The sequence below is a fragment of the Carcharodon carcharias genome, chromosome 7 (genome assembly GCF_017639515.1).
Source record: "Carcharodon carcharias isolate sCarCar2 chromosome 7, sCarCar2.pri, whole genome shotgun sequence".
NCBI lineage: Eukaryota > Metazoa > Chordata > Chondrichthyes > Lamniformes > Lamnidae > Carcharodon > Carcharodon carcharias.
The window spans coordinates 46,622,025-46,648,769 of NC_054473.1; the positions used below are offsets into that span (position 1 = coordinate 46,622,025).

The 26,745-nt window shown below is 43.1% G+C and overlaps 1 protein-coding gene across 1 annotated transcript in view; it reads left to right on the top strand.

The window, feature by feature from the left end:
* synpr (synaptoporin) overlaps window positions 1–26,745 on the top strand; it is a 563,003-nt gene that overhangs the window by 317,355 nt on the left and 218,903 nt on the right. The window contains exon 3 of the mRNA XM_041190864.1: window positions 7,533–7,657. Within this exon, the coding sequence (XP_041046798.1) occupies window positions 7,533–7,657 (125 nt within the window). The remainder of the gene's footprint in view (window positions 1–7,532; window positions 7,658–26,745) is intronic.

A 26,745-nucleotide genomic window follows, 5' to 3' on the forward strand; every position in this document is an offset into this window, starting at 1 on the left:
CCCAAAAATTAAGCATTTTTAATTGCAGTGTCAATTCACCAGCTGTGAATAACCTGGGGCAGGACCTTCCAGTCGGCAAGTGGGGGGGGCCCCGCTCACCGATGCGTAAAATGACGCGGGATGACATTGAGTGGAACTTCCGATGTCACGCTGTGTCATTTTCATTTGCAGGTCGGCTGGTGCGCAGCCAAGGCCATTGAAAAACTAATTAAAGTCACTAATGACCTGCCAGTCCAGCCTTAAGGTTGGCGGGCAGGCCAGAAGCCCTGGCGGGCTTCGGAAAAAGCATGAAACTTCATCCACCGGCGGGATGAGATTTCATGAGGATATTTAAATTTTTAATAACGGTTTCAATAAAAGTTATGGACATGTCCCAACTCATCACATGAGGGGACATTTCAGGGAAATTTTTCTATCATTTGTATTACATATTTTAATTCAGAGTCGATCTCCCTGAGGCAGTGTGAAAGAGCACACTCCCAGCTGATGGAATCCCCCCCGCCCACACAGGGTACCTGGTGGACATCACACTAGGTGGGCCTTAGTTGACCCGCCCATGTAAAATGGCAGCGGGCCCCCAATTGGGGGCACCGATTGGAGGCGTGCCCACCCGTGCCTGCTCCCGCACCAGGGGGGAAAATTTTTCCTCTGATCTTAAATGACTGGAACTGACTCTTAAAAATATACAAAACTATTTTCTAAAACAAAAACAAAAACAGAATTACCTGGAAAAACTCAGCAGGTCTGGCAGCATTGGCGGAGAAGAAAAGAGTTGACGTTTCGAGTCCTCATGACCCTTCGACAGAACTTGAGTTCAAGTCCAAGAAAGAGTTGAAATATAAGCTGGTTTAAGGTGTGTGTGTGGGGGGCGGAGAGAGAGAGAGAGAGAGAGGTGGAGTGGGGGTGTGGTTGTAGGGACAAACAAGCAGTGATAGAAGCAGATCATCAAAAGATGTCAACAACAATAGTACAAAAGAACACATAGGTGTTAAAGTTAAAGTTGGTGATATTATCTAAATGAATGTGCTAATTAAGAATGGATGGTAGGGCACTCAAGGTATAGCTCTAGTGGGGGTGGGGAGAGCATAAAAGATGTAAAAAAAAAATAAAAATAAATAAATATTTTTTTTTTCTTTTTCTCTTTTTATAATGGAAATAGGTGGGAAAAGGAAAATCTTTATAATTTATTGGAAAAAAAGAAAAGGAAGGGGGAAACAGAAAGGGGGTGGGGATGGGGGAGGGAGCTCACGACCTAAAGTTGTTGAATTCAATATTCAGTCCGGATGGCTGTAAAGTGCCTAGTCGGAAGATGAGGTGTTGTTCCTCCAGTTTGCGTTGGGCTTCACTGGAACAATGCAGCAAGCCAAGGACAGACATGTGGGCAAGAGAGCAGGGTGGAGTGTTAAAATGGCAAGCGACAGGGAGGTTTGGGTCATTCTTGCGGACAGACCGCAGGTGTTCTGCAAAGTGGTCGCCCAGTTTACGTTTGGTCTCTCCAATGTAGAGGAGACCACATTGGGAGCAACGAATGCAGTAGACTAAGTTGGGGGAAATGCAAGTGAAATGCTGCTTCACTTGAAAGGAGTGTTTGGATCCTTGGACGGTGAGGAGAGAGGAAGTGAAGGGGCAGGTATTGCATCTTTTGCGTGGGCATGGGGTGGTGCCATAGGAGGGGGTTGAGGAGTAGGGGGTGATGGAGGAGTGGACCAGGGTGTCCCGGAGGGAGCGATCCCTACGGAATGCCGATAAGGGGGGTGAAGGGAAGATGTATTTGGTGGTGGCATCATGCTGGAGTTGGCGGAAATGGCGGAGGATGATCCTTTGAATGCGGAGGCTGGTAGGGTGATAAGTGAGGACAAGGGGGACCCTATCATGTTTCTGGGAGGGAGGAGAAGGCGTGAGGGCGGATGCGCGGGAGATGGGCCGGACACGGTTGAGGGCCCTGTCAACGACCGTGGGTGGAAAACCTCGGTTAAGGAAGAAGGAGGACATGTCAGAGGAACTGTTTTTGAAGGTAGCATCATCGGAACAGATGCGACGGAGGCGAAGGAACTGAGAGAATGGGATGGAGTCCTTACAGGAAGCGGGGTGTGAGGAGCTGTAGTCGAGATAGCTGTGGGAGTCGGTGGGTTTGTAATGGATATTGGTGGACAGTCTATCACCAGAGATTGAGACAGACAGGTCAAGGAAGGGAAGGGAAGTGTCAGAGATGGACCACGTGAAAATGATGGAGGGGTGGAGATTGGAAGCAAAATTAATAAATTTTTCCCAGTCCCGACGAGAGCATGAAGCAGCACCGAAGTAATCATCGATGTACCGGAGAAAGAGTTGTGGAAGGGGGCCGGAGAAACTATTTTCTAGTTTGTTTGGGGCATGTTAACAGCTTCCTTCATAATTTTTTAGAAAAAATTACACTCAAAACATTCTAAAATGTACCTATTAGTGTCTGGTGCCCAAAAGAGCCAGATTGTTTTTCAAAGCCTCCTCAAAGACTTTTAAACTAGCACAATTACAGCTACAATACTGGCATCTGAGCGAAAATGTGATTTTGCTGTGACCCCACCTTCCTGAAAATTTAAATGGGGCGGGATGACGTCGGGGGTTCCCCGATGTCATCCTGCGTCATTTTACGTGTCGGCGAGCGGGCCCCATCCAATGTGCACTCTGAGAGGTTGTGGTGTAGCCTAATCCAATATGGCAGACAGCACACTTCCTGTCAAACACAGAGGTATTATTCTCAGGGTTAAACTATTTGTTATGCAAATCAGGCATCAAAAGCAACTAAAATCTGCAAGAACATCCGGAGCCTACTGAACTTGAATTCATTAATAACATGATTGTGTGCCCAGTGGGGAAGGGTTTCTTTCATCTGGGGTGTTAAAGCTGTTGACTCTCCCTATTCTCCGTTACTGTTAACCACTAGCTTCTGTATTATGGCAGTGCGATGGACTCAGGGAAATTAAATCACTCTTTATAATCATCAGAGGTTCAGTTAAAAGACTTTGGAAAGTACGCTAAGACTTTTCATTGTTTTCAGGGTAGCTCAAGATATTGTGTAAATGAAGCATTGTAATGTCATGTTCTTAATTCTTGTCATTATAATTCTTGTAAATGAATTTGAACCCTCATGTTAACTTGAACTAGATGGTCTGAAAATGTGAACAAACAGTTGAACTGATAGACATCTCATGTGCACCTCTAGTGCTTAATATCAGGATTAACGGATAATTGATTATTTTTCTGCATAATAACCCATTCACAACAGCTCAAAGTTGTGATTATAGGAAATGCAGGTTTGCTACAGTAAATGCCTTTATGTTACAAGCTCAAGTAGAGAGACATGAATAAAACCTGTACTGTAATTCATCTATTCTTTAATTATTAATTATTATCTTTAATTATTATTCTACCATATCCATTCAGTCTGCCATAAATTAATATTTCTTAAATAGTCTATAAGTTTCAAAATTGCAAGAAGATGTGAGATGATATAGTTTTCAGTTTATGTTTTCCAAAACACTGCATTCCTTTGACACCTCCTGTCTTTTGAGACAATACACTTTGGTGATCAGCAGTGCATGCAAACTATTACAATCAATAGCTTGGTCAATGGAACAGAACAGGGCAACTTATTTCTGAAAAAGATTACTGAAAATAAGCATGGAAGAAAGTGAAGGAAAAAATGAGGTTGGTCATGTTGCCCATCAGTTAATTGCACTCGTCCTCATCAACCTGCCTGCCGCAAATGCATCACCGTGACAGTATCAGCAGGAGTGACCACAGTGCAGTTCTTGTGGCGACAAAGTCCCATATTCACATTGAGGATACCCTCCATCGTGTTGTGTGGCACTACCACCGTGCTGAATGGGATAGATTTCGAACAGATCGAACAACTTAAGACTAACCGTAAGGTGCTGTGGGCCATCAGCAGCAGCAGAATTATCCTCAAAGCAACCTGTAACCACATGCCCCAGCATATCCCCCACTCTACCATTACCACCAAACCAGGGGACCAGTCCTGATTCAATGAAGAGTGCAGAAGGGCATGCCAGGAGTGGCACCAGGCAGACCTAAAAATAAGGTGTCAATCTGGTGAACCTATAACACAGGATTACCTGTATGCCAAATAGCATAAGCAGCAAGTGATAGGCAGAGCTAAGCAATTCCACAGGCAACGGATCAAATCTGAGCTCTGCAGTCCTGCCACATCCAGTCATGAATGGTGGTGGACAATTAAGCAACTCACTGGAGGAGGAGATTCCACAAATATCGCCATCCTCAATGATGGGGGAGCCCAGCACATCAGTGCAAAAGATAAGGCTGAAGCATTTGCAACAAATCTTCAGCCAGAAGTGCCGAGTAGATGATCCATCTCAGCCTCCCCGGGGGGTCCCCAGCATCACAGATGCCAGTCTTCAGCCAATTCGATTCACTCCAGATGATATCAAGAAATGGCTGAAGGCACTGGATAGTCCAAAGGCTATGGGCCCTGACAACATTCTGACAATAGTATTGAAGACTTGTGGTCCAGAACTTGCCATGCCCCTAGCCAAGCTGTTCCAGTACAGCTACAACACTGGCATCTACCCAGCAATGTGGAAAATGCCCAAGTATGTCCTGTGCACAAAAAGCAGGACAAATCCAACCTGGTCAATTAAAGCCCCATCTGTCTACTCTCCATCATCACTAAAGTTCATTAACAGTGCTACCAAGTGGCACTTGCTTAGCAATAACCTGTTCACTGACGCTCAGTTTGGATTCCGCCAGGGCCACTCAGCTCCTGGCCTCATTACAGCCTTGGACAAACACGGGCAAAAAAACTGAACTCCATAGGTGAGGTGAGAGTGACTACCCTTGACATTAAGGCAGCATTTGACTGAGTGTGGTATCAAGGAGCCCTAGCAAAACCAGAGTCAATTTTCTTCAGGCCTCTGACCTGCTCTTGTAGCCACAATATTTATATGGCTAGTCCAGTTCAGTTTCTGGTCAATGGCAACACCCAAGATGTTAATAGTGGAGGATTCAATGATGGTAATGGATTGAATGTCAATGGGCAATGGTTAGATTCTCTCTTGTTTGAGATGGTCATTCCCTGGCACTTGTGTGGCATGAATGTTACTTGCCATTTGTCAGCCCAAACCAGGATATTTGCCAGGCCTAGCTGCATTTGGACATGGACTGCTTCAGTATCTGAGGAGTCATGAATGGCGGTGAACATTATGTGAACATTAGCAAGCATCCCCGCTTCTGACCTTATGATGAATGGAAGGTCATTGCTGAAGCAGCTGAAGGTGATTGGACCTAGGACACTACCCTGAGAAATTCAAGAAGTGATGTCCTGGAACTGAGATGACTGACCTCCAACAATCACAACCAGCTCTGTAGACCATGAGCTTGGTGCCAGGTTTGAGATCCAGGTCTTCAAGCACTCTCTTCCTCAGGCGGCCGAAGGCTGTGCTGGTACATTGAGGCTGGTATTGAACCCCGTCATCGATGTCTGCCGTTGTTGTCAGAAGGCTGCCAAGGTGTGGAAAGTGGACCACGTTGTCCAAAGCCTCTCTGTGGATTTTGATAACTGGGGGCAGTGCAGTATGGATGGAGCTGGTTGGTAGAGGACCTTTGTCTTACCGGTATTTAGCATAAGGCCCATGTTCTCGGATGACTCAGTGAAGCTGTTGATGATGGCTTGGAGCTCAGCCTCTGAGTGTGCGCAGACGCAAACATCACCTGCATAATGTAGTTCAATGACAGAGGATGGGATGACGCAACAAGCTACTTGCCACCATCTCAGCACAACCCCAAACCGGCATGAGGCAGTAAAGGCCATTTGACAGCAAAAGAGGAGTCAATGGGAATCAGGAGGAAAGCTCCTCACTGGTTGGAGTTATACCAAGCACAAAGGAAGATGGTTGTGATTGTTGGAGGTCAGTCATCTCAGTTCCACGACATCACTTCTTGAATTTCTCAGGGTAGTGTCCTAGGCCCAATCACCTTCAGCTGCTTCATCACTGACTTTCCTTCCATCATAAGGTCAGAAACGGGGATGCTCGCTGATGTTTGCATAATGTTCACCGCCATTCATGACTCCTCAGATACTGAAGCAGTCCATGTCCAAATGCAGCTGGGCCTGGAAAATATCCTGGTTTGGGCTGACAAATGGCAAGTAACATTCACGCCACACAAGTGCCATGGAATGACCATCTCAAACAAGAGAGAATCTAGCCATTGCCTATTGACATTCAATCCATTGCCATCATTGAATCCTCCACTATAAACATCTTGGGGGTTGTCATTGACCAGAAACTGAACTGGACTAGCCATATAAATACTGTGGCTACAAGAGCAGGTCAGAGGCTAGGAATCCTACAGCTAGTAACTCACCACTTGGCTCCCCAAAGCCTGAGCTCCGTCTACAAGGCACAAGTCAGGAGTGTGATGGAATACTCTCCACTTGCCTGGATGAGTGCAGCTCAAACAACACTCAAGAAGCTTGCCACCGTGCAGGACGAAGCAGCTCACTTGATTAGTACCTTTTCCACAAACATTCACTCTCCCCACCACTAACGCACAGTGGCACCAGTGTGCACCATCTACAAGATGCACTGCAGGAACTCACCAAACCTCCTTAGGCAGCACCTTCCAAACCCATGACCACTACCATCTAGAAGGACAAGGGCAGCAGATAGATGGGAACACCACTACCTGGAAGTTCCACTCCAAGCCACTCACCATCCTGACTTGGAAATATATTACTGTTCCTTCACTGTTGCTGGGTCAAAATCCTGGAATTCTCTCCCTAACAGCACTGTGGGTGTATCTACACCACAGGGACTGCAGCAGTTCAAGAAGGCAGCTCACCACCACCTTCTCAAGGGCAAGTAGGGATGGGTAATAAATGCTGGCCTAGCCAGCAATGCCCGCATCCCATGAATGAATAAAAAAAAACTTTATCACTTCTTGTGTATACAATGGAATCAGAATATATTTTGAATTACTGTTTTTGTCTCTATGTCCATCCAATTTTGGATTCATTTTGATGTTCTCTATGCTAGCACCTGAGAACTAATGTATGAGCTTTGTGATTTATGTTAGAACTTTGGTAAGGGATGAAACATTTTCCAGACTAAACTTTTGATTAATGTATATTATAATTATGGTGCCCTCTTAAATATTTCATTCTGAGAGAGAAGCAACATTTTTGAAATGATTTGTTAAAAAGATTCGCATTTACATTGCTCAGATCAGGAAATATGTGGGCTGGGATGCTTAATATCCTGATTTCTTCTTCACTTCTAAGCCTCAGACTTGAAAGGTCTAGGCGCACCAGTCAGTTCCATAAGCACACAGTGCAATTTATTCTGATTACTGTACTAACATCCAAATATTTTCCAAATGAGTCATATTACAAATGTAATTTATTACAACTTAGATTCTTCATTCAACCTTGTCAGTGGAAAAAGTATTGCGAAATGCTAGACTATTAAGTTTAGAATATCAAACTATCAAAATCTAAATATTTTTTCTCTCAACAGATTTTTGCAATCTTTGCATTTGCAACATGTGGTGGTTACTCTGGAGCGCTGAAAGTCAGTGTGGACTGTGCGAACAAGTCAGAAAGTAACCTGAACATTGAGATAGGATTCTCTTATCCTTTCAGGTATGCTAAGTTCATCCTGTGCTCAGTAAACCTAATTCAACTTAGAAACACTTAATCCTTCATTTATGAGTTCATAAACAGTCTGTGTCGGATCTGTGTGAAGTTCGACAATGTGAATTCATTATGTTTCAGAATTTTCATGGATTACCTCCTTAATAATCTTCAAAAGTGAGTTGATCAATTATTTTGTCCTGATGTTACATTTGGATGAGTGTACATTTGGTTACATTTAAAATTGATAGATCTCATTTACTAAGCAGCCTATAATGGCATAACTACTTGAGAAGGTGGTAATAATCTCACCACCCACACACACTTCTTGTTGATGCTAGTAAGACAAGAAGATATCCTTATCCATGGACTGAAAATCTGGTAGGAAATTGGAACTGTTAAAAAAAACTGTTGGATTAATCCTGGTATATGTGCTATGTTGAGGGTAAATCAACTTTGTGTTTAGTTTGGTAAATCATTGCACCAGTAGCTACAGCATGGCTGTTAGAAGGCTGTGGAGTTTCAGAGGACGAGACTGCAGATGGCATTGCAGCACACACTCGAGCAGCTCGGGGCCTTGGGAGCCCAGCTTTGGGTTGCACCACCTCAGCTTGGATGGCAGGCACCTGGGCTGCCTGGCATGCAACTACAAGGGCACGGGTGGAGTGGAAGTGTGAGGCGAACGAATGATGTTATGCTGAGATGTCATCTTGATGTCATCCTGTGCCTCAGCTGTCCTAGTAACTTGTTGCAGCTCAGTTTACTGGACATGCTGTGAGGGCCTGCGTGCCGCTTTGAGCACTGGTATCCATGATGTCACCCATGATGGCAGCATTCTGAGCCTGCCTGGCATCAAGCTAGGCTTGCATGGCAACAAGTATGAATCTCATGACCTCAGTTTGAGCTTCTACTGCAGTATAGATGTTGACTGGCTTCTGCCTGTGCTGTTATGGAACCTGAGACATTGGCCATTGAATGCTGCATTACAGCTGTGTCTGCAAGTGGAGTTGGTCACCACTTCCATGTTCCATGCTGGAAAGGATGGGCTGCAAACTCTACACAAAACTCTGTGCCAAGTTTGAGCTGGACTCTTCCAGGACCCATGACAGTGATAACTTGCTCTTTGGCGGGTTTGCCAGTGCGCCAATCTCTGTCTGCACGTTCTCTGTCTAACATTCTCCAATATGCCATACTATCAAAGTCCTCATCTGAATTATCTGCAACAGGAATCATTTGCAATCTTGCCCTTTGGAGAGCTGTTACACGTGCTATCCTTCCTCCTTGGTCAGGCTGCAACACATTCGTTCATGGTGGCTCACTACATGTTGATCCCACCTCTACACTACCCTTTAAAATATGCACAGCGCCAGTATTTGAGCTGATGGCTGTAAGTTTCAAATGAAGCAACAGTTGTCTGCTCTTGCTCGCACCCATCATTGTGAGGCCGCACTGGCCAGCAGGTGGAAGGCTTGGGTATCTGAAAGGATGAATGCAATAGGGGAGCGTAGGAGTGAGTGAAGCAGGGTCGGGTGGAAAGGAAGAAGTCCCTATCAGGTCATGTGTAGTTTGCACTTCATGGCAGATAGAGGAATAGAGGTGAATTGGGATTTGAGAAGGTGTTTGGCAGTAACATACCATTGGCATGGATGTTCTCGGTGATGTTGGTTGCAATTGCCTGTCACAACCGGCCCAATAATTCACAGTGCCCCCTCTTCCAAGGGGCTCAGGAGATGGAAGCATGCCTGTCCCTTGCCAGTCCTTTGTCAAAAATTGTATCTCCATTTCTGGACAACCCATAAACAGTGTTAAAAGAATTTAAATGAGTGGAACTAATTTTTTTTCTACTAGTGTACATCATGGACACAAGAAATTGGTGCGCATTGATTTTCCTGGGCAAGGGTTGTAATTTGTGACCTCCCACACCAGTCCTGGTGGATGTAGGCAGCATGTTAATTTGATGCCATTGCCCCCTTTACCTGCGAATAGCGTTAGGCCAAGCAGCTTTTGTGCTGCTGGCCGTCTCAGCACTCAGCAGAGAGTCAAACAGTGTTTGCCTATCTCATGTGGTACAGCCAGCCTTCTCTTCTTAAAGACAGTCTATCCCTCTTAAAGGGAAGCTGAACTGAATGGCAGGCGGCTGCTGCAATTATAAACAAGGAAAATGGAATACCAGAAGAGAGGATTCCAGCATCATGGATGTGTTACTGGAGGCCTTAGTCATGGAGGTGGACAGGAGGAGGGAGGCCATGGTTTCTCAGGTGACCAGGAGGCTCTTAAGGACAACCCTCAGAGGAGATTGGGAACAGATGGCCAAGGAGGCCAATTGTTGGTGCTTGGACCTGGGGACCTCGCAGCAGTGCCACAAAAAATCTAATGACCTCACACAGGTGGTCAAGTTGAATGAATACATCCACCGATACCATTTTCTGCCCACCATATCACCAGCTTCTCATGATGCTGGATACACCACATCCCCATCGCTCATCCAGCAGCACTCCTTGGCATGCAGGACTTACACATAATATCCAGAAGTTACCCTTATCCTCACACTTATTAAAGCTGTCAATTTCAGATTCACTTCTCATTGCCTCCATGTCTCCAGCTATTTGCCTATGGGAGGATCTCCAGCTAATTAGACCATAAGACATAGGAGCAGAAATTAGGCCATTCAGCCCATCGAGTCTGCTCCGCCATTCAATCATGGCTGATAAGTTTCTCAACCCCATTCTCCCGCCTTCTCCCCATAACCTTTGACCCCCCCTTACCAATCATTGTCTATGGGAGGATCACCGCTTAAATAGAGTGCAACACAATCATTAATATTCTTGACTCTCTCTTGCAGGACAAAATGTAACACAATAGAAGGGAGCAGAGCAGAGCCAGTTAGAGACAAAAAATGCCTACATCTCCTGTGATCTACAGATGAGATCGGGCTCTGCATCATGGGGCTGCCTACAACAGAGCTCATGTATCTGGCATCACTGAGAACATCCAGGATGATGGTATGTTCCTGCCTTATGATCCCTTCTCAACTCCCAGCTCATACACATCCTGCTACCTGACATACCGAGCAAACTTTAGATGGTGTGGCCATGGACCTCCACTGTCTTCCCTTGCCCCAACCTTCCCTTTTTGATTTCCTGCTTTCAGATGCCCAAGAACTGCTATGTGCCCAGCCACAGTAACCTCAGGAGAAGGAGAAAGAGCAAAATCCAGCACTGACGGCCCTGTCATTTGATCTGATGCTCATTGCCCTGAGCTGAGATATGGCCCTCATGGAACTTAGAGGGTAATATAGAGTTGGGATCTGCACATAATGAGTCACTGGGCATGAATGGGATCATGTCATGCTGGGGTAAAGGATGGTTTATGGGCCAGTTCCCCAGAGGGGAAAATGACAGGCAAGTTCTGCTGTAGAGGACTCAGATGAGGACCTTGATGGGGTGGCATGCAGGAGAAGACTGATGGGCATACAAAACAAATGTTGGATGCATTAGCTGACCTGTCTGATGACCTTTTTGCCATTATCAAGATGCATGGAGGCATCTGACCCCAAGTTATTAGAAGGCATCATGCAAAGCTTTCCCTCTCCATATAGCCTGTCCTCACCCCCCGCCCCTGTCATGCTGTAGATCCAGAAAACACTGCAACTGCAGCCCCCATTTCTGTTGCAGCCTTGATGTATACAGCTTATTTAATACACTTCCCTCCCTGTAAGGATGCAGCAACACCCTGCCAAATCCAGGAACACTGCAACAAAACATCTTTCCCATCTATTTTTAGGCTATGAAGGGGAGAAGGGTGCAGATATAGAGGATGCTAGACTAGAGGCCCTTAGAGTGAGATATCACAGAGGAAGTCACTTCCCTCTGCACATATATGCAGAGCCTACACACCAAGAAAGTCTTACTTTAACTTTTCTGACCATCAGTGCCTCAGAAGGTTGCATTTCCCTCATGAAGGTTATTGGGGAAAATATGTCAACTGCTGGTTAAAGACCTGTAGCCCACTTCCACCAAATACATTATTGTCTGTACCAATCAGGGTGACCACTGCCTTAAATTTCTTTGCACCTGATCCTTCCAAGCAACACCTGGTTTCTGCAACATCTTTCAAGCAACAGTAACGTGAAGGTCACTGATGCTTTATTCAGGAGAGAAGAAGAATTCATATCTTTGCCGAAATGCATGTGGCACTCAAAACCCCACATAACAACTCTTTCAATTTTGGGAACAGTGAAAACTGCTGAAGGACTTACATGGATGTGTTTGAGAATCTAGGAGCTTTCCAGCTGTTGATGCCTCAGTGGCAGCTGCTGCTGCTTCAGCCTTTCTTGTGAAGAAGTGACAATTCCTTTAACTGGTTGCAGCCTTCTAAAGGTTGCCCCACAACTGAAAATCCCTCTTTCCTAGCAATAGTTAAGCTATCAGCAGCGGCATTACTTCCCCTAGCACACCTTCCTCTGCAAATGAGGATCTCAAGAAGGCACCGACATGGGTTAGCATCTCAGGTCCTAGACAACCAGTAAGCTGTGGTAAAAGAATTTAAATGAGTGGGATTAATTTTTTTCTACTTGTGTACATCATGGACTAAAAATTTGTGCTCATTGATTTTCATGGGCAAGGGTTCTAATTTCTGTTCTGCCCATGCCCATTCTGATGGATGCAGGTAGCATGTTAATTTGGTGCCATCACCCCCCTTTACCTGTGAATAGCATTGGGCCAAACAGTTCTTGTGCTATTGGCTGTCTCTGCAGGGAGTATGTGAGGGTAAAGTGGAACATCTGAATATTATGTGCAAGTCCTGTGCTAGGGAGTGCTGCTGAGTAATGGGGATGTGCTGCATTCAGCAGCGTGAGAGGATGGTGGTGTGGTAGGCAGAAAATGCTATCGGCAGACTTATATAAAGTATTAACATTTTACCTGCTAACAGGAGAACTCAGTGCCTGTACCCCAACCCAGATCTAGGAGCAATTACACAAAGGTCCATCACCCCTTTGGTAAGCTGGCAAAGCAGATCATCTGTTTGTTGCAGAACTCGACTGATTCGCTTGAAATCTGAATTTATTGCTGTGGCAGTGAAAATGAAAACTTACCCCTTATACAAATATATAAATAACTGTCCAATAACAGTCGTCCTATGAATAATTCAGCTGTGTTTTATAAATTGCCATTATATATTCAAAGTAAGATTTTAAAAAGTTGCCCTAAGGACAGAAAACAGTGATTCGTGGTAAATGGTTGTTTTTCAAACAGGAGGATGGTAGGCATTGGTGTTTCCCAAGAGCCAGTGGTAGGACTACTGCATTTTTAAAAATAAACTAAATGACTTAGATAATGGAATACAGAGTAAGCCTTTTAAAATTTGCCGATGATGTCAAACTTGGAGGAGTGGCAAACAGTGTAGATGATAATAATCAACTGCAACAGGACATAGATAGGCTAGTAGAATGGGCAGACAAAAAGTGGCAGATGGAATTCAATACAGAGATATGTAAGGTGATGCATTTTGGCAAAAGAGACAGATGGGCAATACAGAATAAATGGCACAGTTCTAAAGAGTGTGCAGACAGAGGGATCTGGGGTTCATGTGCATAGATCTTTGAAGGCGGCAGAAGATATTGAGAGCAATTAGCAAAGGTACTGAGTACAAAAACAGGGAAGTTATGCTGAATCTGTATAAAGCTCTGGTTAGGTCACAATTAGAGCATAGCATCCAAATCTGGTCACCACACTTTAGGAAGGATGTAAAGATCCTTGACAGGGTGCAGAGGAGATTTACCAGAATGATTCCAGGGATGGGGGATCTTAGCTACAAGTCTAGGTTGGAAAAGCTGGGATTGTTCTCCTTGGAGGAGAAATTTGAAGGATCTGTAAAAAATTATGACAGATTTGGATAAGGTAAATGAAGAAAAGCTGTTTCCATTAGCTGATCATACAAGGAATAGGGAACACAGACTTAAAATTTTGGGCAAGAGATGCCGGGGGCTGTAACGAACAATTTATTTTGCACAGCTAGTGATAACGACCTGAAATCACAGCCTTCCTCAAGGTGGAAGCGGAAAGGAATTTGGATGGGCAATTGAGGTAAATAAACTCACAGTGCCATGGGGAAAGAGCGGGGGAATGGGACTGACTGGATTCCTCTACAGAAAGTTCGAAGGGACAAATAGCTTCCTTCTGTGCCATAATGACTCTAATTTATTGCCATTCAATGCAGCTTTTTAGGCTCAGTGCATTATAAATATTCAAATATATTTTATTTAAATAAAGGCAGAAGTCAATTAGTTAAAACAATGTGGCACACTAATTATAACTGAACAATCAATTGATTGCACCAAATACATGTCTGAAACTTATGTGAAACTGATGATGTTACAAATGTAAATTTTATAAGTTATTAAGAACATTTAAGGAAATTCTGATTACCTTTACATAAACTAATTTGATTCCTATTCTCTATTAAATTAACTCTAAACTTCAATTCCTGCTTATACTGGTATGTCATTTTTATCCATGGTCTTGTTTCAGACATGCTCTTTGACTCTCTGGAAGGCTGTCAGGCTAGGTCTAAGTAAGTTCTGGGAGGGATCAAAGGAAGGAGGAACCATGGTAGCAGAGGCTCAGATTATTTTTGTGACATCTGGAAGAGTGGTACTCTCCTCCTATCTTTGCAAAAATCATTTAAAATTCACCTTTGTTTTGCCTCCTTAGCTCTTTGACCAGTGAAACTGCTTGCAAAATGCATTTTGCACACGCCAAACAGTTCTAGTCTAAAATGACTATTGGGGATACTATGCCAAGTCTTAAAATCGGTACACTAAAAGGAATCTACCACTTGAAACAGACAGGGGCTTCAGCCACCCAGCAATAGATCCTTGTGAAAATTGCAATGGGTCGTTTGCCAGTGTTAACCAGGCATTTTTGAGGCCCTTATCTGATTTTAGCAATTGAGTTAAAATCAGTTCCATTCTATCAAAGTTAAATGCTGTTTGCTTTCAAGTTTCTTGCGGTATTGAAAAATGCATCATATAAAACGTATTAAATATTGATTTACATATGTCCTGTAAATCTTACCACACGTTATAAAATCTATTTTTAAAAATAATCTAATAATTGCTTTACTTAAATCATCCATATCTTTGATATATATTATATAATATATATATGAGCTTAATTAAAAATTCATGTTGGCTCTGTCTACTGCAAAAGGAAATGATTGTCACAGCTGTTACTATGGCAACAGCTATTGTCTTTTCCAAAAAATGCTTATAAGGATAGTTTTGAAGGTTTCTCTGTGAATGAACTTGTAATACAGTGCATGTAGATCCAACAAAGTGCAAGCATTGCCCTTAATTATCTTCATTTATCATATTTACATGGCATTTACTGGTTATAATCCAAGCAAACTATGCACACAGTAAGTGCTCTACATTGCACACTACATTGTATATTTCAGTTTATCTTTTGGTTGAAGGGTGGAAATAGACAAAAATAAGAACAAATGGAAGATGAATTCTGACAAGTAATGTGCATTTGGCACATCTGAATTCTGGCTTGGCAGTAAGTATTTCTTTGTTTTCCTTTTTTATTATTTTCTTTCTCAATGTAAGAATAAAAAAAACTTGCATATGTATAGACCTTTTCAGAAGTGTTATCAGATGCCTGATCAAATGGAGAAGTTTTAAGGAATGTTTTAATGAAGGAGCGAGAGGCAGAGAGGTTTAGGAAGGCAGTTCCGGAGCTTAAGGCCTAGGCAGCTGCCTGTATGGCTGCCAATGGTGTGTCAAAGGAAATTGGAAATGCACAAGATGCCAGAATTGGTGGAGCACAGAGCTCTTGGACAGCTGGAGAAGATTACAGAGGGATGAAAATTTGAAATTCGAGTCTTTGCTGGACTAGGAGCCAATGTAGGTCAGTGAACATAGGGTAATGGGAAAACGGGACTTGGTGCAAGTTGGGATATGGGCAGAATAGTTTTTGATGAGTTCAAGTTTACAGAGGGTGTAAGATGGGAGGCTGCCAGGAGATTATTGGAGTAATTGAGTCTGCAGGTAACAAAGGCATGGATGAAGGTTTTATCAATAGGTTTCAATGCACAAGAATGGTTCCTTCAAACACAGATCTCCTGTTTCATTTTGACATTAATCTTCCTGATCTAATCACTCTGATTATTTCTATATATATATATACATATGTAAACACAAAATGTTCCTATTCATTAAATGGACATTTTTTTAATAAAAAGAACAGTGATATCCCAGAGAAAAATAAAAGGCCAGTAATTGACTGGTTTTCTACATTTGCCTCTATTGGGAGTGGGTTTTGTGAAATAGCCCACAGCTGTCAGTTTGATTGATAGTCATTAAATTATACAGTAAAGAGTATTATTCATTTTCTTTTTCTTGAGAGAAAAATATGCCTGCTTATTTATTTGTTAGTTCACATTGTTTTAAAACTAATTTTTTTTTAAAATGTAATTTTTGCAAATTTAAGTACTTATGATAATCATCGGACATAAGGGGCTGTCACATTGCATTAGGTCAGTTCTTTCCTCTGCTACTGCTGGCTGACAGCAATTGTCAGGCCTAAAATAAACAATTCTAAGAAATATTATTCATTTTGTTGCTGTTTCTGAGATTTCTATAGCCAAGAAACATGACAATTAACCATAGTAAAAATAGACATAACAATAGCTAATTATCAGTTAACAGTTCACACTGCATGACAATTTCCTGCATGCGATTAACATCAAACCCATCACAATTTAATTGCATCTGTTATTTCATCCGTGAAATAATTCCCCTATTACATTGGAAATTATGCACTATTCAAATAGTAGCAGACCTGCTGTAATGTTGCATCCTCTAAGTTGGAAAGTCTCTCTCTTCCCTCTCCCCGCTGTTTCTATTGCCATTTCTCCCTATTTCTCTCCTTTTTGGCTTCCCTCTCCTTCCTCTTTCCTTTTATTTCTCCCTGTCCTCTTCTGTTTATCTCTGTCTTTTCTGCTTCTTCCCTTTTAGAGGGAAATGTTGGATGGTGTGGCTTCGGGTAATGTGCAGGAGAGGACAGGCCACTGGCAGCAGGCTACATTTTTGGTGGCACCCCTTTGAGCTCTTCTCACCATCAGCATTGCCATATACCTTGTACCTTTGCCCTCCCATTGTCACAATTTCTTCCTATTAACCACTCACTCCCATCACTTGCCTACCTCTTCCCTCTTGAACTACCTTCCTTGCCCTAACATCACTCGCCACTTAATGCTTCATCCACTTACTCCCCACCTCTCACACACCTACTCACTGTTTCACCAAGGACAGGTGGATAAAGGGTGTAAATCCCCTTATCTTCAACATGTTTTCTTCTTCCCCATCACCTTTTATCCATTTCCTTCAAAGAAGATTTGAATGTTTTCCAAATTCAATTTGTATGTTTTAAATTCAAATGTGGGAAGACATGATGGGCTTGATTTTCCTTCAAGCATGCAACATGGGTGGAGCAATACTTACACCCACCGCTTCAACTTGACCATGGCTCAGTTTCCTTGATGGGCCTCTTTAAAGTTACAGACAGCAATCTAAAGGAATCTCTGCAAAAAGGAACCCACCACCATGGAACTACAAAATGCAGTGGTCCGCTAACAGGGCATCTGCTGCAGCACCTGAAGAGGAAAGGACAGCCTCAGAGGGAAGAATAGTCCTGAGAACCGCAGCACAGTATTTGGGGTCCATACAGGAAGAGAGGAAGCCACAGTTGGCCCTTTCCCTCCATTCAGCAAAAGGTCAGATGTACACCTTACTTACTCCCCAAGGATTACTAATATTTTTCTGGTACTCCCAAGCTTTGGCCAAGATAGCTGTGGAAAGCAGGTCCTACCAAAATTATATTTCGGGGGCAGCAAAAGAGTGGCTGACATCCTTGCCAACTGGGAACAGGGAAGGAGTGCTGCAGTTGTGGTGAAAATGGAGCAGCAGGCCGTCATGCCTGATTTCTCTTTTCCCCTACAACCTTGCCTGATTGAGGTTTGAATTATGGAGGGAAATCAGTTTATCCGTCTGTGCCTCTAGAGGGAATTTTTACTCCACTTCCCCAATATCATTTTGGCATGCATAGAATGCCCCACTTTACACTGAGTGATCTATTTAGCCCTCATATAAAATGGGCATCCAGGGTTGCTATAGACTGAACTATTACACAAGCTCATTATAAAAAGCCAGTAAAAACATTTAGTGAGCAATTTACAGGACATTTATGCACTGCTTATCTTGCCTTACTTTTATTCTTGTTGCTGAGGGCTAAATTATCAAGTCCACCTATTTCCACTTCTCTAACATCACTTGACTCCACCTTTGCTTCAGCTCATCTGCTGTTGAAACCCTTGTCCATGCCTTTGTTATCTCTAGATTTGACTATTCCAACACACTCCTGGCCAGCCTCCTATGTTCTACCCTCCATAACCTTGAAGTCATCCAAAACTTTGCTACTTGTGCCCTAAGTCACTCCAAGTCCCATTCATCCATCATCCCTGTACCCAATGGCTTACACTGGCTCCCGGTTAAGCAATACCTTGATTTTAATATTCTCAATCTTGTTTTTAAATCCATCCATCGTTTCTCCCTATCTCTGTAATTTCCCCCAGCCCTATGACCATCCAAGGTATCTGTGCTGATTAAATTCTGGTCTCTTGTGCATCCCCAATTTTAATTGCTGCTCACTGGTGGCTGGGCCTCCATTGGCCAAGGCTTGAAGCTCTGGAATTCCTTCTCTGCACCTCTCTGCTTCTCCATCTTGCTTTAAGGTGCTCCTGAAACCCTATTTCATTGACCAAACTTTTGATCATCTGCCCTAATATCTACTTATGTGACTTGGTGTCACATAAATATTTTGTTTTATAATTCCCTTGTTAAGTGCCTTGGGACATTTTATTATGTTAAAGCTGCTATACAAATACAGGCTGTTATGTTGTTGAGGTACAAAACCAATGATGCCACAGTGGATTTCCTTATAAAAAGCTTTCCCCTCTCTCTTTCTCATAAATACTTTTTGCAAGGAAGAAAAAAATTAGCAACAGAAGAATGTCACACAGGTTAGGCTGCATCCAACTGTACCCCAATCCAAGATCTACAGGTAGAGATGTACATTCCTTCTTTTCTCAGAGGGTTAGTGCCTTTGGAGATTGAGTCTTACTAGGGATATTGTGACACTGTATACTGTTTGCTCCAATCTGCATTGTAACTCCTGTATAGTAACTCCAGCATAGCTGGTGGCTCTCAAGCTCAGAATAGCCTTAATCTTTATGCTTCTAGAACATTGCAAGCTTACTTTAGGGACATCAGCAACATAGGTCAATCAGCTGTCTACAGCTGTTCAAAGGAAGTGATAGGCACTTCTTATGCTCAAGCACATCATTTCATTTGAACCAACTTTTTTCTTGAGAGGGCTGCGCTATTTTCCAAATAGCAGGATTCCCAGAGGTGCAGAGGGCTTTCAGTTGTAAAAAAAACTTGGACATGGTCCCTTAAATAATACACTACCTTCAACAAATATCTATTATTTTTGATCCAGCAGACACTGATGATTCAAGAGTAAAAGTCATCAACAAGACAAGAGCAAGCAAAGGGTGTTCAGGTTAACCTTATCCAAATTTAAAGGAGATGTGTTTGTCTCCTGCTTTGAGGATGGAGCCTTTTCAACTACTCAAATCCAAACGTACTGGCCAACAAATGAAAGGAGCACAGTTAGCAAAACTTAGCACTCTTGAAGTTCGTCAATATTTTTGCTCACAAACAATGTGACTAATGTACATAATTCTGCGGTCAACAGTACTTTCTGTTACATTATGAAATGATAACAGGCTTGGATGAGCTTAACTCATAATACAACGGGATGATGTTTCCTGAAACTATGGCCCCAACATTAAGAGGGGGCCAGCAAGGAGTGGGAAGCTAATGCAAGAGCCACAACAAAGCCCACTCCTTCACCATTCCATTTCCCAACCTGCTACTGGTCCCACTGTTTCAGCAGGCACTAAGGCCAGAATTTTCCAGCACCCTCCTGCAGCAGGTTCCCCTGTGGCGGGGCCGTCGAGCCATTGAAATCTCCATTCACCTCGGCGGGACTGGAAGATCTCGCCAGCATGAGGGGCTGGAAAATTCCAGCCTAAGAATTAAAAGCTCCACCTTACCTTCCCCCAAGCACCCTGACTAACAATCACACCACTCCCCTTAGCCCACGCTAACAGTACCATGCCTCCAGCATGATGAACCGCCTGTTCACCCCTCCACTTCCTAGCCACTGCTCCTCCTGGCCTGGGGCTGCTGGAGGTTGTTCAGCAAAAGACAATCCAATTTTGTTTTCTTAGGGCAAGGAGAAGTAGGAGTGTAGCATTTAAACGAGACACGGACATGAATATCGTTATAGGGCCTTTGACACTGGCTTCAGGTGACTGTGCTGCTGATTTGTAGCTGATGCAAGTGGACGTCAAGTTCTTCTTCCTCTCACATGGGATGGTTTTAACCTCCGAAGATGGCTGGGTTAGTTGCAGGTGAGAAGTTAACATTTTTAAAATTCCAAAACTGACCCCAAACTGGTTTTAATGAAAGTGGGTCAGGCCATAGGTGACCAATTCACTTTCTCAAGGCAGGTCAGTCAGTAAAAACTTTTAACGAGGCTGTGTGCCACCATTTTTACAGGCTTTTTTTTTGCGCATTTCAATTAGACTTTCCAGCCTCATAAAATCCAGCAGGTAAAAGAAGGCGAGAAGGGTCATATCCATAAGGTAAGAGCCATTGCAGCACTGTTTGTGGGCCGGGAGGACGAGGTCCGACAAGCTTATCCACTTCCCTCCCCAAAATTGGCCAATCCCTCTCCGTCCATGATTTCCAAGCCCCTCCCCATTTTCCCCTGAACCCCTGCAGTCTCTGACTCCCTCCCCCATCTCTAACCCAACACCTTTCCGGCTCTCTCCAACTATTCTACATTTGCATGTTCTCCCCATTCAGAAACTCTCCGCAATCCAGAATCTCTCCTACCTACCATGATTTCTGTCCCCTCTCACTACGATCTCTCTCTGCCATGACCACAATCTCTCCCCTCTCACCATGATCTCTCACCCCCACCAACCATGATTTCTCTCCCCGTGACCACGCTCTCTCTCAGCCATGACCACAATCTCTCCCCTCTCACCATGGTCTCTCACCTCCATCGACCATTATCTCTCTCTCCCTAACCGCGATCTCCTTCCTCGGGGCCCATTGACCATGCTCTCCCCCTTCATCCATAATCTCTCCTGCCTGACCTCGAGGCCCAGCTGCCTAGACCTCCCTCTCTGCTTTTCATTCTGCTGCTGTGGCCTTGTGCCCAAACACAATCCCTCCCAGCATTCTGCTTATAATTTCATTAGAACATCCGAGGAACCCATAGTCTAGTTTCCTGTCCAGAACCCCTCCCTGTACTGAGACCCTTCTCTGTGATTTGGGGGTTGGAATGAAAATGCCTTTATAATCCGAAGTTTTGGAGAATTTGGCTGTGAGCAAGTGATACGAGAAATTACTGTTCGGTAAATAATAGTCTTGTTGGATTCTTGAAAGTCCAAATGTCATTTTTATTTCTATTGTTCCTGTAAAAATTCAACATTTTTTCTCTCTCCTAAATATGCATCACCAATATTGTACCTTCAGCATCTGAATTTATGCTTCAGGCTCTATTTTTTTCTCAATACAAATGAATGCATGTTGGACTTAATTGCAGTTTAAGTTATAAAAGCTCAAAGAGCTGTTACAAAAATGGAAAATGCTGGGAATTCTCAGCAACTCAGGCAGCATCTCTGGAGAGAACAGTTATAAAAATAGTGCATAGTAACAGAGCTTAAAAGCCGGGAATTTGGTGAGAGTAGGAATTTGATGTGGGGGGGAAGGAAGTCCTGCTGTTTACCTCATGTAAACCTGAGGCAGTAAGTATTTATCATTTTTGTCAAGTATTTTAGTGCTTAGTACAAGTTAGTGTTAATAACATAAGAACATAAGAACTAGGAGTAGGAGTAGGCAATTCAGCCCCTCGAGCCTGCCCTGCCATTCATTACGATCATGGCCTATCTCATTTTGGCCTCAACTCCAATTTCCCGCGCTCTCCCCATAACCTTTCAACTGGTTACTAAATAAAAATTTGTCTATCTCCTCCTTAAATTTATTCAGCATCCTGGCATCCACTGCACTCTGAGGTAATGAATTCCACAGATTCACGACCCTTTGAGAAAAGTAATTCCTCCTCATCTCTGATTTAAATCTACCACCCCTTAGCCTAAAACTATGGCTTCTCATTCTAGAATGTCCCACAAGGGGAATCATCCACTCCACATCTACTTTGTCTATCCCCTTTAGCATCTTATATACCTCAATTAGATCTCCTCTCATCCTTCTAAACTCTAGCAAGTATAGGCCTAAACTGCTCAATCTCTCCTCATAAGACAAGCCCTGCATCTCTGGAATCAATCTAGTGAACCTCCTCTGAACTGCCTCCAGTGCAACTACATCTTTCCTCAAGTAAGGGGACCAAAACTGTGCACAGTAACCCAGGTGCGGTCTCACCAATGCCTTGTACAGTTGCAACAACACTTCCCTATTTTTATACTCTGTTCCTTTAGCAATAAATGCCAAAATTCCATTTGCCTTCCTTATTACCTGCTGTACCTGCATACTATCTTTCACCAATTCATGCACGAGGACACCCAGATCCCTCTGCACTGACGTGTTCTGAAGTTTCTCTCCGTTTAAATAAGTCGCCTTTTTATTCTTACGACCAAAATGGATAACCTCACACTTATCCACATTAAACTCCATCTGCCAAATTTTGGCCCATTCACCTAACCTGTCCATATCCATTTGTAAATTTCTTATTTCTTCCATGCAACTTACTTTCCCACCTATTTTGGTGTCATCTGCAAATTTAGCTAAAGTACCTTCTATCCCTGAATCCAGGTAATTAATATAGATTGTAAATAGTTGGGGCCCAAGGACCGAACCCTGGGGCACCCCATTAGTTACAGCTTGCCATCCAGAAAAAGACCCATTTATCCTCACTTTCTGCTTTCTGTTGGTTAGCCAATCCTCTATCCAAGCTAATATATTACCCCTAACTCCGTGTGATCTTATCTTGTGTATTAAGCTTTTGCGCGGCACCTTATCAAAGGCCTTCTGGAAGTCCAGATATACTACATCTACAGGATAACCATTGTCCACTTTGCTTGTCACATCTTCAAAGCACTCTAACAAATTAGTCAAACATGATTTACTCTTCATAAAACCATGCTGACTCTGATGGATTGCATTTTGACTTTCCAAATGTCCTATTACTACTTCCTTAATAATGGATTCCAACAATTTCCCAACGACAGACATTAAACTAACTGGTCTATAATTTCCTACCTTCTGCCTCCCCCTTTTTGAATAAAGGCATGATATTAGCATTGTTCCAATCCACTGGAACCTTTCCAGAATCCAGGGAATTTTGGAATATTATAGCCAATGCATCCACTATCTCCGCTGCCACTTCCTTTAAGGCCCTGGGGTGTAGGCCATCAGGTCCTGGGGACTTGTCACCCTTTAATCCCAATAGTTTGCTCAGTACTTTTTCTCTAGTGATGGTGATTGTTCTAAGTTCCAGTCGAAGATTTGGAAGAGCAACTTGTGTGTCTGGTCTGCAGTATTTTGGGAGTTTGTGTACAGTGAGACTGTCTCAAGCAAAAACATCTGTAGCATATGTCTCTGTCTCGAATCTCTCGGCTCAGGGTCATTGAGCTGGAGTTCAAGTTGGAGATGCTGTATAATTAATAGAGTGACTGGAAACCTTGAAAATTTTCACACATAATGGAGGAAGATAAGTATTTGGGCAGTATTCTCCAGACTTTGGTCACACTACATCGTGAGGTGTAGGTTCAGAATTGCATTGGTATGATTGGTAGTGTATAGAGTAAGTTTAATTCAAATGAGATGCAGCAGAACAGGCCTGAGTAGCTAAATAAACTACTCCTGCTCCTATGTTCCTATGTAATCTTATCTAACAGGTACACTTGTTGCTACCTGCTTGGATAATGATAAAGACTGTCATGTCCATATCCAAATGCAGCAAGACCTGGACAATATCCAGGCTTGGGCTGACAAGTGCCAAGTAACATTTGTGCCACACAAATGCCAGACAATGACTATCTCCAACAAGAGAGAATCTAACCATCACCCCTTGGTATTCAATGTCATTACCATTGCTGAATACACCACTATTAACATCCTGAGGGTTAATGTTGATCAGACACTGATCTGGACTAGCCATATAAATACTGTGGCTACAAGAGCAGGTCAGAGGCTAGGAATCCTGTAGTGAGTAACTCACCTCCTGTCTCCCCAAAGCCTGTCCAAAACCTACAAGGCACAAGTCAGGAGTGTGATGGAATACTCTGCACTTGCCTGGATGACCCAGCTCCAACAACACTCAAGAAGCTTGACACCATTCAGGACAAAGCAGCCCGTTTGGTTGGCACCCCTTCCACAAACGTTCACTCCCTCCACCATCGACGAACAGTGGCAGCAGTGTGTACCATCTACAAGATGTACCGCAGCAACTCACCAAGGCTCCTTAGTCAGCGAGTTCCAAACCCACGACTACTACCATCTAGAAGGACAAGGGCAGCAGATAGATGGAAACACCACCACCTGCAAGTTCCCCTCCAAGCCACTCATCATCCTGAATTGGAAATACATTGTGTTCCATCGCTGTCGGTGGGTCAAAATCCTGGAACTAACTCCCTAACAGCACTGTGGGTGTACCTACCCCACAGGACTGCAGCAGTACAAGGCAGATCACCACCACCTTCTCAAGGGCAATTAGGGATTGGCAATAAATGCTGGCTTAGCTAGCGACACCCGCCAACATAAATGAATAAAAAAAAGAAGGGGAAGGATGCCCAGAATGCTAGCCATGACACTTTGGGGCAGGAGTCTATCCAAGGGAGAGGGAGGAGGAGAGTGAATAGGGGAAGCATATTATGGTAGTTGTAGAGAATTCAATAATTAGGGGTATATTGTCACTGAAAATAAGGATATGGTGGACATGTTGCACAATTTATTTTTCATTAGTATAATTGATAGTATCATTACTGTAGTAGAAGAGTTTAGCATGGGAAACATCCCAGTGGTGTGAGCTACCCATTATGGTTATGTTGCTTAGATTAGTTGTGAAGAAAATAATGCTATAAAGTGTGATGAATCCCCAGGACCAGATAGTTTCCATCCCAGGGTTCAGAGAAAGTAGGTGAGAACATTGCAGATGCCCTAACTATAATCATCCAATATGCCTTTATTCAAAACTGTTCCTTTAGTTTGAAAAACTGTACATGTTACTCAGCTATTTAAGAAATGTAAGAGAGGGAAGCCAGGGAATTATAGACCAGTTAGCCTATCATCTTTTGTTGAGAAATTAATAGAGTCTATAATTAAGGTTTGAGTGACGGGACACCTTGAAAATTTTCAGCTGATCAGAGCAAAGCGTAGGTCATGCCAGCTGAACCAATTTAATTTTTTGAAGAGGTGATTAAAGTAGATGTAAGGGTAATATCTATGGATGTTATTTATTTAGACTTGCAGAAGGCATTTGATAAAATCCGATTAAAAGGCTTTTAGCTAAAGTTGAAGCAAATTATTGGCCTGTGTTGGAAATTGGCTGAGTGACAGGCGACAGAGAATTGGGATATTGGGCAGGTATTCTTATTGGCAGGATGTAACTAGCAATGTCCCACAAGGATCTGTGTTGGGAACTCAACTGTTCACCCTAATTAATAATGACTTAGCTGATGGACTAGAAATCCACATATCCAAGTTTGCCTATGATGCAAAGATATGTAGCATTGTCAATAGTGTAGATGGAAGCATAAAATTACTGAGTGATATTGGTATTGATCGATTAATGGGCAAAACTGTGGCAAATGAATTTCATTGTAACCAAATGCAAAGCCATCTGCTTTGGACCTAAAAAGATTAGAATTCAGTACTTCCTAACTGGTGAAAAGCTAGAAACAATGGAGGTCCAAAGAGACTTGGGGGCCCATGTACACTGATCATTAAAATATCACGAATAGGTACAAAAAATAATCAAAAACATTCATGGAATGCTGATGTTTATATCTAGAGGACTACAGCACAAGGAGGTAGAAGTTATCCTATAGCAGGCAGGAAAGTGAAGTTGAGGCTTCGATCAGGTCAGCCATGATCTTATTGAATGGTGAAGCAGGTTTGAGGGGCCAAATGGCCTACTCCTGCTTCTATTTCATATTCTCTTACACAAAGCCCTGGTTAGACCACATCTGGAGTACTTTGGGCAGTTCTGGGCAGAAAGGATATTTTGGCCTTGGAGGGGGTTCGATGTAGTTTTGCAAGAATGATACCTGGGCTCCAAGGGTTAACTTACAAGATTACATAAACCAGGGTTATATTCCATGGAGTGTAGAATGTCAGGGAGTGACTTCATCGAAGTATTCAAGACATTAAGGTGAATAGATAAGGTAGACAGAGAGAAACTATTTCCAAGTGTTGTGGAATCTAAAACATAGGGATATAGTCTAAAAATTGATCCAGACATTTCAAGAGTGAAATTAGGAAACACTTCTACACGCAAAAGGTAAAAGTTTAAACATCTAGGCCAAAGCAGCCCGCTCAACTGGCACCCCATCCACCACCTTCAACACTGACTTCCTTCACCACCAATGCACAGTGGCAGCAGTGTTACCATCTACAAGAAACTCTGCAGCAACCTATCAAGGCTCCTTCGACAGCACATTCCAAACCCACACCTCGACCACCTAGAAAGATAAGGGCAGTACATGCACAGGAACACCACCGCTTGCAAGCTCCCCTCCTAGTTGTACACATGGAATTATAATGCAGTTCCTTCACTGTCGATGGATCCACATCCCATGAAAGAATAATAAAAAACTCACTTCCACAGTGGCAATTAATGCTACATCAATTATTAATTTTAAACCTGCGTTTGATGGACTTTTGTTTCCCAAAGGTATTAAGAAATATGGGGCAAAGGTATGCACATAGAATCAGG